Genomic DNA, 12,709 nt, shown 5'->3' on the forward strand with positions numbered 1-12,709 from the left:
TGAAATGAAATGAAATGAAATGAAATGAAATGAAATAAAATAAAATAAAATGAAATAAAATGAAATAAAATAAAATAAAATAAAATAAAATAAAATAAAATAAAATAAAATAAAATAAAATAAAATAAAATAAAATAAAATAAAATAAAATAAAATAAAATAAAATAAAATAAAATAAAATAAAATAAAATAAAGTAAAATAAAATAAAATAAATAATAATTTATGATACGGAATAAGGCTGTTAATCTCAAAATAGACTAAAAAATATAGCAAACATTCTTAAAAGTACGACGAGTCCAATATTTCTGCCGCCAGTGTATATGTATGCACATATGTATATACATACATATGTATACATATATGACCTCACCATAGAAATATTATAATATGGATATTGGACGAAAGGTATTTAATAAATCTTTAACCCAAAAATAATTTGATACAGGGTTGCCGCATATTAAGAAAGTATATATGAAAGGAATACATATGCATGTACAACTTTAAAAAATAAATAATTATTGAACTATAAACTAAACTAAACTTTACTAAAATATTACAATATGGTTATAAAAAGAAAGGTAGTTGAACGCACTTGTAACTTAAATTTATTTCAAGATACTTCACTGCAGAGGTTATTTTTTTAATATTAAACCCCATTTAATGTAAGTTATTTAAAATGATAATCAAAGCTTTAATCTGAACCAGTTTTTAAAATGGTTGCCTTCTATATATATAAAAAATCTAATAGTGGTAAAATTTTGTAAAATATGCATCAAACTAAAAAGCTGTTATAAACATTTTAATCTGAAAAACGTTTCTAGTTGGAATGCCATTTTTTTTATTTATATTTTTAGTTTTATGCATACAAGTTGGCAAACTGGAAAATCTTTACACCTGCAAAAACCAATAAAAATGCCTTACGGTTGCAAAGTAAAATTTAAAATTTTTTTTATTAATATTCATATAGATATAGTATATGGCATTTTTTAATTTAATACTATTTTTCTCTCTTCAGATTTATTTAATTTTAGCAAAGCTAAACAAAAAAATTTTAAAATAAAGCTTAAGCAGTAATGTTAACTTTGTACAGTGCGCATTTTATAAAGCTAAATAAATATATACAATGCATACATTATTTGCTTAAACGCTGCAGCTGGCTTCTGGCATGGAGTGCTCCACGAAAGCGAGCACTTTAGTTCTCTTAAAATATTTGCTTTTTTTATTTACTATCTTCGCACTCTTTTATGGCGCCTCAGCTTTCCAGCTACTCACAAAGTCGCACTTTTCTTTTACTATATTTCTCAAAGCTCATCCATATAACCCAACTTGCAGGCATGTCTCATCACATCCAATAATTCCATATTTACTTCGTCACCACCAATCTCAATTGAAACTCGATGAAACTCTTCACCTTGCATATTGGTTTCAAAGAGATGCGAAATTTTTGCACATTCCTCTTCACTCGAAAGCATCCAGGGCAGAAAGTGTAGGCATATCATGACGCCGTAGAAGGCATAGCGCTTAAAGTGTGCATAAAATTCATCAAAACTGCAAGAAAATAGTGTAAGTAAAATCTAATTCTAATTAGTAATTTTTCATCTTTTACTTGTAGGCCGCCAGTTGAGCTGCATCCACTTTGCCATTGGCCACAACGGCTCTCTTCAATGTATCGTACATGTTTGTGTGATACGTCTGCAGCATCTCCATCCATATCGCTGCACGCGTCTCTTTGGTAGTATTCATGAACATGAAAAAACTTAGATCCATGCAAGGACTACCATAGCGCATTTCCTGGAAGATAGGAAGAAGTTTTGTGATTGTGCCGCAGTATATTAAAAAAATAGGCAAGCACATCTATGTTGATGTGCTCGTTCGACCGAGCCGTATCAAAAAGAAAACGATTACTTATTGCCAGGGCAGTCACTATTCCTATTGCCCGCGCACATTCCCACACTCAACCCAACTACAACTCACCTGAAAATCAATCATCTTTACATCGGCCACCTTCCGCTCCGTTTCATCCGCGCCTTGCATCTCTTCATAGCGGAAAAGTACATTATTGCGATTATAATCGCCATGAAGAATAGCACCAAAACGGTTATCTTGCTCACAATCCAGCACACTGGTACGTATTTTCTCCAGCAAGCGCGTCGGCTCGGCATTGTACTTCTCGCGCAAATCACGCAATCGGTCAATCAATTTCAAATCATCAGCACTTTGCTTATCAAAAGTATTGCCATCAATTTTGCGATCGAAAAAATCATAAAAACGATCGAAGGCAGCTCGATAAAGGTAGCGATAGTAGTTGTTTTTCGCATCAGTCGGATCGGCGTCATTGATAAAAGGCAATGTCACTATATCACTACGCAAGTATTCTAGTTGCGTGGGATCAATCAACTGCAAAGCATAACTCATTGCATGAAATTGACCAATTACCCTGCACATCGGCAGCAAGTGTTCGCGTGTGAGGTAAAGACGTGGTCCCAGCACATAGCCGCGCGGCTTGAGGTGCTCCAGCACCAGCACCGCTTCACGTACATCCGGCGCAGCGCTTAAACCTTCAATGTAACCAAATTTCGCAACATAAGGATGTGGCACCCAATCGTCAATGGTGATGTTGAGCTTGGCAGAGGCAAGCAATTTAGCAAAAACAGATAAGGCACGCTGGTATACAAATATTTCATTGGCAAATTGTACGTACGACTTGCTCGACTCGCGGAAGGCAACATCGCCTTTCATGAATTTGGCTACCAGCAGGCGATGTTGAGGGCTGTATAGTAGGTGGGCAAATATGGAAATAGATTAGTGCTGATCTAAGAGGCATTAGTAAGCGTGCTACTCACCCCTTGGCAGTTTCAGTATGCAAGTGGATATTGTAGAGCGCAGACATGAAGCCATCCAGACCACTTGCATGTTCCAGCTCATATTTCACTAGCTTTTCGTTTTCTAATTTATTCAGAATTTTCGCAATTAAATATTCTTTGATATATTTTAAATGCACACTTCCTGTGCCATCGGCCATCTTTAACAATTAGCAGGCAAGAAGAATTGCAATATCCGTCGCCGGCAGGTGGGTTAATAGGCACAACAACAACAATAGGCACTATATTGGGCAGGAATCGGGCAGCGTTTAGGTGCGGCTTTTAATTGCAATTTTTTTTGTTGTTAGCGTTATTTGTAACTATGTAAGTATATTCAGAACAATGTACAAAATATGTAGGTATGTACATATGTTTGTATGCACTCAACTGATTTAATTCGCTCGTTGATTTCTTCACTTGAACTACTACCCGAAACGCTGCAAATCACTGCTCAATTAAGAGTAATTTGAATATAGCGTTGAATTTAGTATTTAAGCATCTGGAAGCTAACGAATGCGTAGATAATGGAAATAATTGGCTTTTGTATTTGAATATCATATCATAAGAGCCACTTCAGCTAAGCAAACTTTCAACGTGGACGAATCGTTTTGCACACAACTAGCAACTATTTACAAAATGCAGTGATATATGCAAGTTTAGCAGCAAATTCTAAACAGAACTCTGCTGGTGCTTCAGCGTTTTGTTGTTGTGAAAGCGCATCTTTTTGCTACTTTGTAGTTTAAGAACACTGGTTTACAGCAAGAATGTTCTATGGATGCCACTATCAAATTCCTACGTAGAATTGCTCCGTGACTCCGAAAATAGAGTTAATATTTTTTCTTCATTAGTAACTTGATTTTTTTTTACAGAAAAGGCTTTAGTACAAATGCAAAAATTTGGCACAGAACCTGTTATTTTTTAAATTTTTCTTCTGTTAAAGTTCGATTTTTTTTTCATTTTTTTCATAAAAAAAAAAACTGGAATCGTTAATTAATTTTCCAGAAACTATAAGCCCTATCGGCAAGTGAGGTATATACTGTTTATGGAGAATTTCTTTGGCTTTCACTTTCTGTATTTTATATTAAGATTTTTAAATTGGTTCGTAAGATATAACTGATTAAAAGGAACCAGTTTTTGCTTTAAGCTGAATAACGGTAAATAGCTAATATCTCAAAAACGTATCCATGGAAAAAAAATTACCTCGATTTTCGTAATCACCGAGCAATCGACACAGAAATTGGATAGTGGCGTCTGGAGAACAAAAATCAAATTAAAATTTGTGATCCAATGGAATTAGTCATTTCATTAAGATATGTAATTTGTTTTCAACGGCAAGATATACAACGCAAACATTATATTGTTATTGTGATTGGAAGACACTCTTCTAGGAGGAATCAGCGAAGTTAATGCGATCAATAATGAAGGAATTGAGCACCGTGACTTCGAGATATTTGCCTATTATGTTTCATAATGCTTTGAGTAGACAACGGCTTAACAAAATCATTTAATCAAATACCCGGTGGAAGGAAACAAATGAAAGCGCTTAATAAGCAATGAAATCAGCCATTTCGAAGAGACGTTCAATCTACCTTTACATCTTCAACGAAATCATAAGACCTCATAGTGTGAGTGACTTATCCAAAACACGCAATATCTATGTAATACAGATAATACATTAACAAATTAATTATTTATTTACTTTTTCTTTGTTTACCTACTACTGCAAATGGCAAGATTAATCAAATTAATAACATTCATCGATTATTCTATCGAATTTCCTGGTAAGACGGGCCAGAGTTGGGAGCTCACCAAACCCGTTTCGTACCAAACGCCCAGATAAATCTTATTAAAAAATAAAAAATCCTGCGAAATATATTAATTTTAATAAAACCTGCACTTTTTTAGGTGTGTCCTTTTACGAATAATGAACTAATAGAACTAAACACTTTTTGCAGCTTACTTTTTTTGAGAATGTCGATAATTTGATGTCTACGAAAAAAATCGCAATAAGGCGAACTAAATCTTTCGCCTCTTTTGATCCGCTTTTTATCTCTGTGCTAGGATTTGCAAAAGCGTTCAACAAATCGGAACACAATTGCGGAAAAAGTCTAGTTCGACAAGCAATACATCGTCACTGTTACCTCTTTGCTTAATAAATGATTATTGAGGACTAGGTATGGCAGCACGAAATGTCACAATCTGCTTAATTGTCAGGTAGTTAATATTGTGCCCGAAAAGTGACAATGAAACTACCTTCTTTTTTTTTATCATGGTCTAGGGTACCATGGTCCCTTTACCACATTTTTAAACTAAAAGTTATTTACAAATCGTTGTTGCACATAACACTATGTTTACGTTGAGCCATTAACTCGAGGTTAAAGTTTTGAGTTTATGAACAACTATCAATTGTGCTTATTGGGGTGTTTAAGAAACTCAGAGTTCCATTTGACATTTGTTTGTTTACGTTTTCTTATTCGTGTTTAGCCTGTTCCCGTACTCCAGGGTTTGCACAGAAATAGTCCGAAGTAGTAGTACATGCACGGACCGACCTTGGGCTATTTCTGATTAAATCCTGCAGTATGGAAACAGGCTAACTGTCGGCAAGTTTATCAAACACAAAAACCAAATTCGAAGAAAAAGGATTGCATTTACATAAACTCCAAATAAAAGTTATGTAATATCAGCATGAACGTTGCATAAGGAGAGTTTAACGAAAACTTTTTGAAGTTTATCAAACACAAAAATCAAATTCGAAAAAAAAGGATTGCATTTACATAAACTCCAAATAAAAGTTATGTAATATCAGCATGAACGTTGCATAAGGAGAGTTTAACGAAAACTTTTTGTATAGTAAACTCAGAGTTTAAGAGCAGAGTTTAGCGTTAAACTCCAAAGTGACCCATAAACTCGAGTTAATGGCTCAAGGTGAACGTAGTGTCAGTTGAAGTAAATAAAAAAGTCTAGAAAAAATAGTATAAGCGTAGTGGAGTACCAAATTAAAATTTTTGAAAAATCTTAGCAGGTTTTACTACAAACGTAGCAAAGTGCCAACGCTGATGGTGGCTCGCGCATTTTACCTCTTCCAGCTGATAACCGTTTCGCAACCAACATATTCACCACTCATTGAACACACAACACCACTTTTTCAAATTGTTCCCGCCTATTTTACTCCGTACGCTTTGTTGGCGTTCTCTGCCTGCACTGAACGTACCGCGCGCGAACGTCGGAAAACAAATAACAGCTGACTTTATCAATCATCGTGCGGTGAAAAAGACAACTCCTAGACGCGTTGAAGTGAATTTTTTCTGATTACATTTTTTGTATTTTGTGGTGTGGAAATTTAATTAACTATTTATTTAAAGCTTAAAATTACGCATACTCTGCAACATAACGCCAGAGCTTGTTTGCATTAAGCAGGTTATGGATCAGGTTGCTCACGTACAAGCGTGTCGCCTATGTGCAAATTTCTATGTGACCGGCGCCGAGGTTGAATTTGTGCACCTTTTTGAGCCCCTAGCTGGACTTGAGGAGCAATTGGATTTTGTGCGAACGCAATCGGTGGCGTGGCAATTACACGTGAGTATGCTTTGCTGCGATTTCACAATATATTGAAAATATTGATAAAACAAATGTATTGCGTAGATTTCAGCCAACGATGGTTTACCACAGCAAATTTGTGCCAATTGCTTTGCACAATTCTGCAACATTCACTCATTCCGGCAGCAATGCGTATTGGCACAGCAAAAGTTGCTGCAATCATTTGTGGGCGTTGGTTTAAATGCAAATGTTGCAACTGTGGCAGGCGGCAGCAAACAAGCGTCATCGCTGTCGCCACAGTCGCAAACTAGCGCAGCTTTGACAAATGGCAACGATATGCTAAGCGGACTGAAGATTGATGCGCCAGTAACAAGCGCCGAATTAATGGCAAGTTTAGATTGCCTACAACCGCCAACAACCAGTGCTGATGTCATAGCCTGCTTGGATGGGCTGCAATTGCCTGCTAGTGTAGCAGAAACGCTATCATTGCTGACACAAGAGTTGACTACAATGCACAATGGCTCTTTGCTGGACAACAGCGCTAATTCGATCACCACATACGCCACCATGGACACAAAAACGGAAGAGACAAATGTACTACAGTTTTCGGCAGCATCAACAGCACAAAATATCTACTATGCACAGCAGGCACCCATTACGACAGTAACGGCGGCCACAAATACACCAGTAACTTTAATAACAAATGCGAGCGCGAAGTGTTTGGGTAGCACATTGAAGAACGCAAAGCCAGATATTGATTTGGAAGATATGCTACAAGGCAGCATAATACCGAAAAATAACAAGTCGAATAGCGTGCAGACAGAAATTTATGACGAGGTGAGAGAAGAAACACATATGGTTCAAGAAGAAGAACAGATGGTTCAAGAAGAAGCACAGATGGTTCAAGGAGAAGCACAAATGGTTCAAGAAGAAAAAGAGAAACCATTTTCTACCTATGAGGATATGATGGACGATGGTGAGTAAACTGAAAAAACATTCAGAAACAATTTAAATAAAGTATGTTCGTCTAATTTCCAGAACTGGACTACCTTTCATGCTCCGAACAAGAAGAATCCAACGAAATGGATGACGTCGAAACGGAGGCAGATGGTACTTCACCCACGCGCATCTCACGCGATCCATTTGCCTGCCAATATTGCTACTGTCCGAATTCCGGTTCTATTGATCACTTGGTGTTTGAGAGTGCCGATGCACTCTCCCAGCATTTCTTTGACGTGCACGACCCCAATCTGCCTTACACGTGTCCGTACTGCCCACAGAAATACAATTCCGCTAAGCAACGCGACTACCATGTACGCCTCATGCACCCCACCGTATCCAGGGCTGACCAATGTGAATACTGCAAAAAGACCCTGCGCAGTACAAAGGAATGTCATGAGATGCATTGTCAATATGTGGGCGATTGGCGTTGTGATACGTGCGAACAATGCTTCTACCAGTTTCCATTAAATCGTTTCCGTGCACATCAACGACATCACCTTAACAAAAAAAAGTTAAGATGCCGGGAATGCGGACGCATATTTGTACGCCGCGCTAATTTGGAGGCCCATGAACGCCTGCATCGCCCGCGTGCAAACTTCAAAATTGAATGTCATGAATGCCAAGAAGGTACGTGTTAGATATGTATATGTATGTGAGTGCTAATGCAAAATTGTGCTACATTTTTCAAAACATTCTTTTCGCAGTATTTTCAAATGATTACGAACTACGTCGCCATAAATATCAGGCACACAATGGAGCGCTGCCAGTGCGTTGCGAATACTGTCACAAAGGTTTCGTAAGTATGGCCTTTCTCAGTCGACACAGACAACATTTCCATCCGGAAAAGACAGGGAGCAATAGTTTGGGTAGCGCCACCTGCACCAACTGCGGCTGCGTGTTTAGTTCACTACAAAAACTGCGTTTACACGCCCAGCAGCCGCGTGATGAAAAAGGCCATTGTATCGAAACGATGCGTCAGGTTATTCCGTACCAAGAGCGTACGCGTCAATTGCGACGACCGAGATTGTACTCTTGTGAGCACTGTAATAAACGTTTTTCAACACAGGCTACACTTGATAAGCATATGGGCACACATGGGACTGTCACGTTCGGCTGCAGTGAGTGCTCGATGCGTTTTCAAGATGCAAACGAGTTGAAACGGCACATTATGGAGATGCACGCCAAGCCACGGTATCTAAAGTGCGATTTGTGCGAAAAACGTTTTTGCTATATGCGCGAATTGCAGCAGCACCAGAAAGAGCATGCTGGCGATGGAGAAGGTGAGCAAAAATTGTAGCGAAATGATGAGAAAAAATCGTAGTGGTCATGAGTCATTTGCATGCATAAAAGTTATTCCCAAAAGTTTTTTTTTTGTTTCTGAATGCAGTGTTTGATAAATTTTTAAGTGTTAAGTCAATTGGAAAGTGATCGCAGCCGCATACAAAATATACCTCGAAAATTTTAAGCTCTAAAACTTTTTTCAATTTCTGAAAAATTAATTTTATCAATTTTGAAAGTGTTACACTAATTGGAAATACAATTCTTAACACAAAAAAAAATCAACTTCAACCCCCGTTTCAACATTCATCAATACATATTTGATATGCTTAAACTAATTGGAAACTAATTTTGGCCATTTTCGTTTATACAAAATTTTAACTTCGAAAACTCGAAGTCCAGAACATTGTTTCATAGTCAGTAATTTTTTTTTTTTTCGGTATTTGCAATGCTAAACTAATTGTAGAAATTTCCTAGGTGTTCATTAATCATTTGCATGTATGAAAAGTACTTCAAAATTCTATTTTCGCTTCTTAAAATATTTTATCACCATTAAAGTCTAATTAATTGGAGAGTGATCGCAGTCTTTTAAGTTAACGTAATAATCCAACTTCGAATACTCAATGCTACAAAATACTTTTAAATGTTTCAATAATTTATTTCTGCAACATTAAATTTTTAACCTGAACTAACTATAACCAATATCCGTCGCTATCGTTCACATAAAAAATTTGTATTTTCGGTGTCAAAATTTAATTTCATCAATATATGAAATTTTTAACTGATTGAAAACTGATCGTAAAAAATTAACTTCGAAAAGTCGAAACTCTATTTTTTTAGTTAAAAAAGTTATCTGATAGTAATTATGTGAATTATGTATATATGTACATATGTTTATACATACAGCATGTTCGAAAATTTGAATTTGTTTCCAATAATTCTAGAAGCTTCGAAATTCTAAATCAACAGGATTATGCACTTAAAAAAATTGGCAATAAGAATGCAATGAATAACTAGAATTTGAAAATTCGAAATTTCGAACAAATACCATTATTATAAATGGACGTTTGAGAATTTCTTGGCTAAACATCGAAGCTCGAACATTCGAAATTATGCATGACATGTTTTAATTTGCCATTTGTAGAAAATATATTAGTTCGGAACTTGATTTTCATGCATTTCAATGATTTCGGAAATTGTATCTGATTTTGAGAGCTTATATCCGAATATGCCCGAAAGTATAATGGGAACTCGATAAGCCATTTATGAAATCATTTTCTATCATCCCCATTTGCATATAGTACCCGATGATAGCTTTCACTGCCCCATTCGCAATTGCGGCGCCAGGGCATCGTCCATTAAAGAGGCTCACGATCACGCATATCTCAATCATAAGTTGATCGCCTGTGATTATTGTGATTGTCTCTTCGGTCGCAATCGTTTGACAAGTGAGTCACGCAATCACACACATACGCACACATTCATAGACAGACTCACCTCGCCATGCATCCATAGTTCATACATACATATACATATGTACATACAATTTTCATTGCTACTTCCATCATTAATACTCCTCCCTTGCTTATAGCTCATCTACGTACAGTGCATGCTACTGGAAATATCGCAGAAGAGCCGAACAATAACAATAATAATAGTAACGCAATGACTTTCTCGAATGCACAAGTAGCATCACGGCAGACGGAGGACTCTTTGGCGGTAGCGAGCATACTTGGCACCGACAACGTACAATTGAATAACAATGACTTAATGGTTTCCTTCGAAGATGGGGCCATCAATGGCGGGGAAAAGGTGCGCGTGGAGCTGGTGCAGCAACAAACGCCCATTATGACTAATTTGGTGTTGCAGGAGCAAGTGTCCAACACATATAAACCACTCATTCCAACCGCAGATGAAATGGAGCAGAATTTCCTAATGGGTGCTTTGCTCGATCAGGATAATGAAATCATAGTCACATGATAGACTGGAGGCGGGCATAGTTTAATTTTTTGTCTAACTTAACCTATTTTTTTATATTTATGCATATGTAATGTTTTTAATTCAAATGCTTTTATGTAAATATGGTAAGCTGTAAATTTTTACAAAAAGATTTATTTTTAATATACTCTGGTTTAAACTGTGACCGTAAAGTGAAAATCTCATAAAAATCAAAACAAAAAAATGTTTGATTTGCGACAATTGGCTACTTTTAAGAAATTATTTTCTTAATTTTCTTAAGAATTTATAGTATGTACTAAAAATTTTGTACCGTAAGACAACAGTTGAATTAAAAATCCTATTTGAATTGTAACGAACTGTAGATCACGTATTTTAATTGTAAAAGCCGCTTATGAAAAATAATAAAAAAAAAAATTACAAATAATAGTATCAGCGGCAAGAGGCAAGGGGAACGGAATTTTAGTTAATAGTGCTTGTTGTTTAAATAAGCTATTAAAACAGATTGCTCATATCATTTGGAGCGAAAAAACTGGAATAAGTAAAAAAATCATTTTCGATAATCATAATAAACTTTTTGTGCATTGCAAGAGGGCCTGTATGGAAAATTATGAGTAAATTAGCGGTAGGCACAAGAAATCTTCAGAAAGATATAGAAATACCTACATATTATAACAAACTTCGAATATAAAAAATTCACTTTTCTATTGCAAAAACTTACGCTAAATAACTATAATGTTTCAAAATAGTAATACATCAGTTTCAAATGGAAGAATTTGTTCGAAAATTCGAACTTGATTCGAAAGTCACGTTTGGGATGTCTTACGTAGAAAAACTAAAATCGGAAATTATTTACTTCAAAACTCACAACCAAAAGTAATGTTCGAAAATTCGAACTTGTTTCGAAAATCAGACTTAAGGGGTCCTACATAGGAAAAATGTAAACTGAAAAAATCATAACAGAAGTTATTTGTTCGAAAATCCGAACTTAATTCCAAAATCAGGTCTAAGGCAGACTACTTACGAATATTTAATTTAATTGTCTCGAAAAAATAGCATTTTGTAAAAAATCGTACGATTTGAAATCTACCCGATTCGCAAAATAATTCTGAATAGTTTTAATGCAAATATTTGAAACTAAAGCTGCTAAGAACTCGGCCAAACACTTAGCAAAAATGTCAGCGCCAAAATATTATTATTATTAAGAACTCCTCAGTTACGTCATATTTATCTATTTAATGCCAAATTTTTGTGTATTGTGTAAAAGTTGAAATTCGTAAATCATACCGTTTTCAAATCGGACTAATTTCAGAACATTTCTAATAGATCTAATTTAAAATATGTATCTAAATGAAAAATGCTTGAATTTCGAAGTGACGTATGCCAACACTTTTAGTCACGAATTTCATTGAATATTAAAAAATAAATATTTAGTCATTTGAAAAAGCTGCCAAATGTTCAAATTTTCGAACATGTTGTTCGAAATCGATTCGAAAATTGCAGAATAATTAAAGACATGTGAAAGGCAATGTAAAATTAAAAAATAATGGTTTATACCTATTGTGCACAAATCCAACTTCGAACATTTCGAATTTGTAATTTTTGCATAAATTTCGATTTTCTAAAGAGCGTCCCCAAGTATTCTAGTGAAATATGCATAAGAAAAATGTCAGCGAAAATTTGAAAAGTCTTAAAAATTTTATTTTTAGCATAGCATATTTTGTTTAAGTAAATTGCTTACTTTGTTGACAGCTGCCAAGCGCTCACAACAGCAAAAGTAAACATTAATTTTGTTGAAGCCATTGCTCAGAATCAAATATTTTTTAAACTGAATTTTTTAATTATACATAATCAGCCTTATCAGCGGAAATTTTCGGTTGAATTTTTTTCGGGCGAAACTCAGTATACGGCAGAATATGTAAATACATTTTTTAAATTGGCAACACCTAACTTAAGGGTACTCTTTTAAGCTGGTAAATACCCCGAAAACCTTGAAGGCCTTGAAAATTTTACTAAAGCGGTAAAATTTCTATTAAAGACTTTCGAGCTTCAAGTCAGCTTACTAGAAAAAGCA

At 35.4% G+C, this 12,709-nt stretch overlaps 2 protein-coding genes and 1 long non-coding RNA gene across 4 annotated transcripts; 1 reads left to right on the forward strand and 2 right to left on the reverse strand.

The window, feature by feature from the left end:
* Positions 1–991: 991 nt before the first annotated feature.
* On the reverse strand, positions 992–3,695 carry LOC118748676. Its single transcript, XM_036483272.1, has 4 exons — positions 2,845–3,695; positions 1,976–2,771; positions 1,608–1,792; positions 992–1,549 (listed from the first exon to the last, which is right to left on the reverse strand). The coding sequence occupies exons 1-4, from the start codon at positions 3,021–3,023 to the stop codon at positions 1,303–1,305; spliced, it is 1,407 nt and encodes a 468-aa protein (XP_036339165.1). The 5' UTR covers positions 3,024–3,695; the 3' UTR covers positions 992–1,302.
* Positions 3,696–4,132: 437 nt separating this feature from the next.
* LOC118748677 lies at positions 4,133–4,769 on the reverse strand. Its single transcript, XR_004994072.1, has 2 exons — positions 4,577–4,769; positions 4,133–4,516 (listed from the first exon to the last, which is right to left on the reverse strand). It is a non-coding gene; the product is annotated as an uncharacterized LOC118748677 (long non-coding RNA).
* Positions 4,770–6,076: 1,307 nt separating this feature from the next.
* On the forward strand, positions 6,077–12,709 carry LOC118748678 (zinc finger protein 69-like). 2 transcript variants are annotated; one of them, XM_036483273.1, is made up of 6 exons: positions 6,077–6,438; positions 6,505–7,375; positions 7,438–8,028; positions 8,106–8,681; positions 9,981–10,127; positions 10,271–12,709. In XM_036483273.1, the coding sequence occupies exons 1-6, from the start codon at positions 6,283–6,285 to the stop codon at positions 10,657–10,659; spliced, it is 2,730 nt and encodes a 909-aa protein (XP_036339166.1). In that variant the 5' UTR covers positions 6,077–6,282; the 3' UTR covers positions 10,660–12,709. The 2 variants fall into 2 exon arrangements, with proteins under 2 accessions (XP_036339166.1, XP_036339167.1); XM_036483274.1 differs by lacking the exon at positions 9,981–10,127 and having other exon boundaries at positions 6,079–6,438.

Source organism: Rhagoletis pomonella, unplaced genomic scaffold (assembly GCF_013731165.1).
Source record: "Rhagoletis pomonella isolate Grant_MI unplaced genomic scaffold, Rhpom_1.0 Rhpom_scaffold_00013, whole genome shotgun sequence".
Classification (NCBI taxonomy): Eukaryota; Metazoa; Arthropoda; class Insecta; order Diptera; family Tephritidae; genus Rhagoletis; species Rhagoletis pomonella.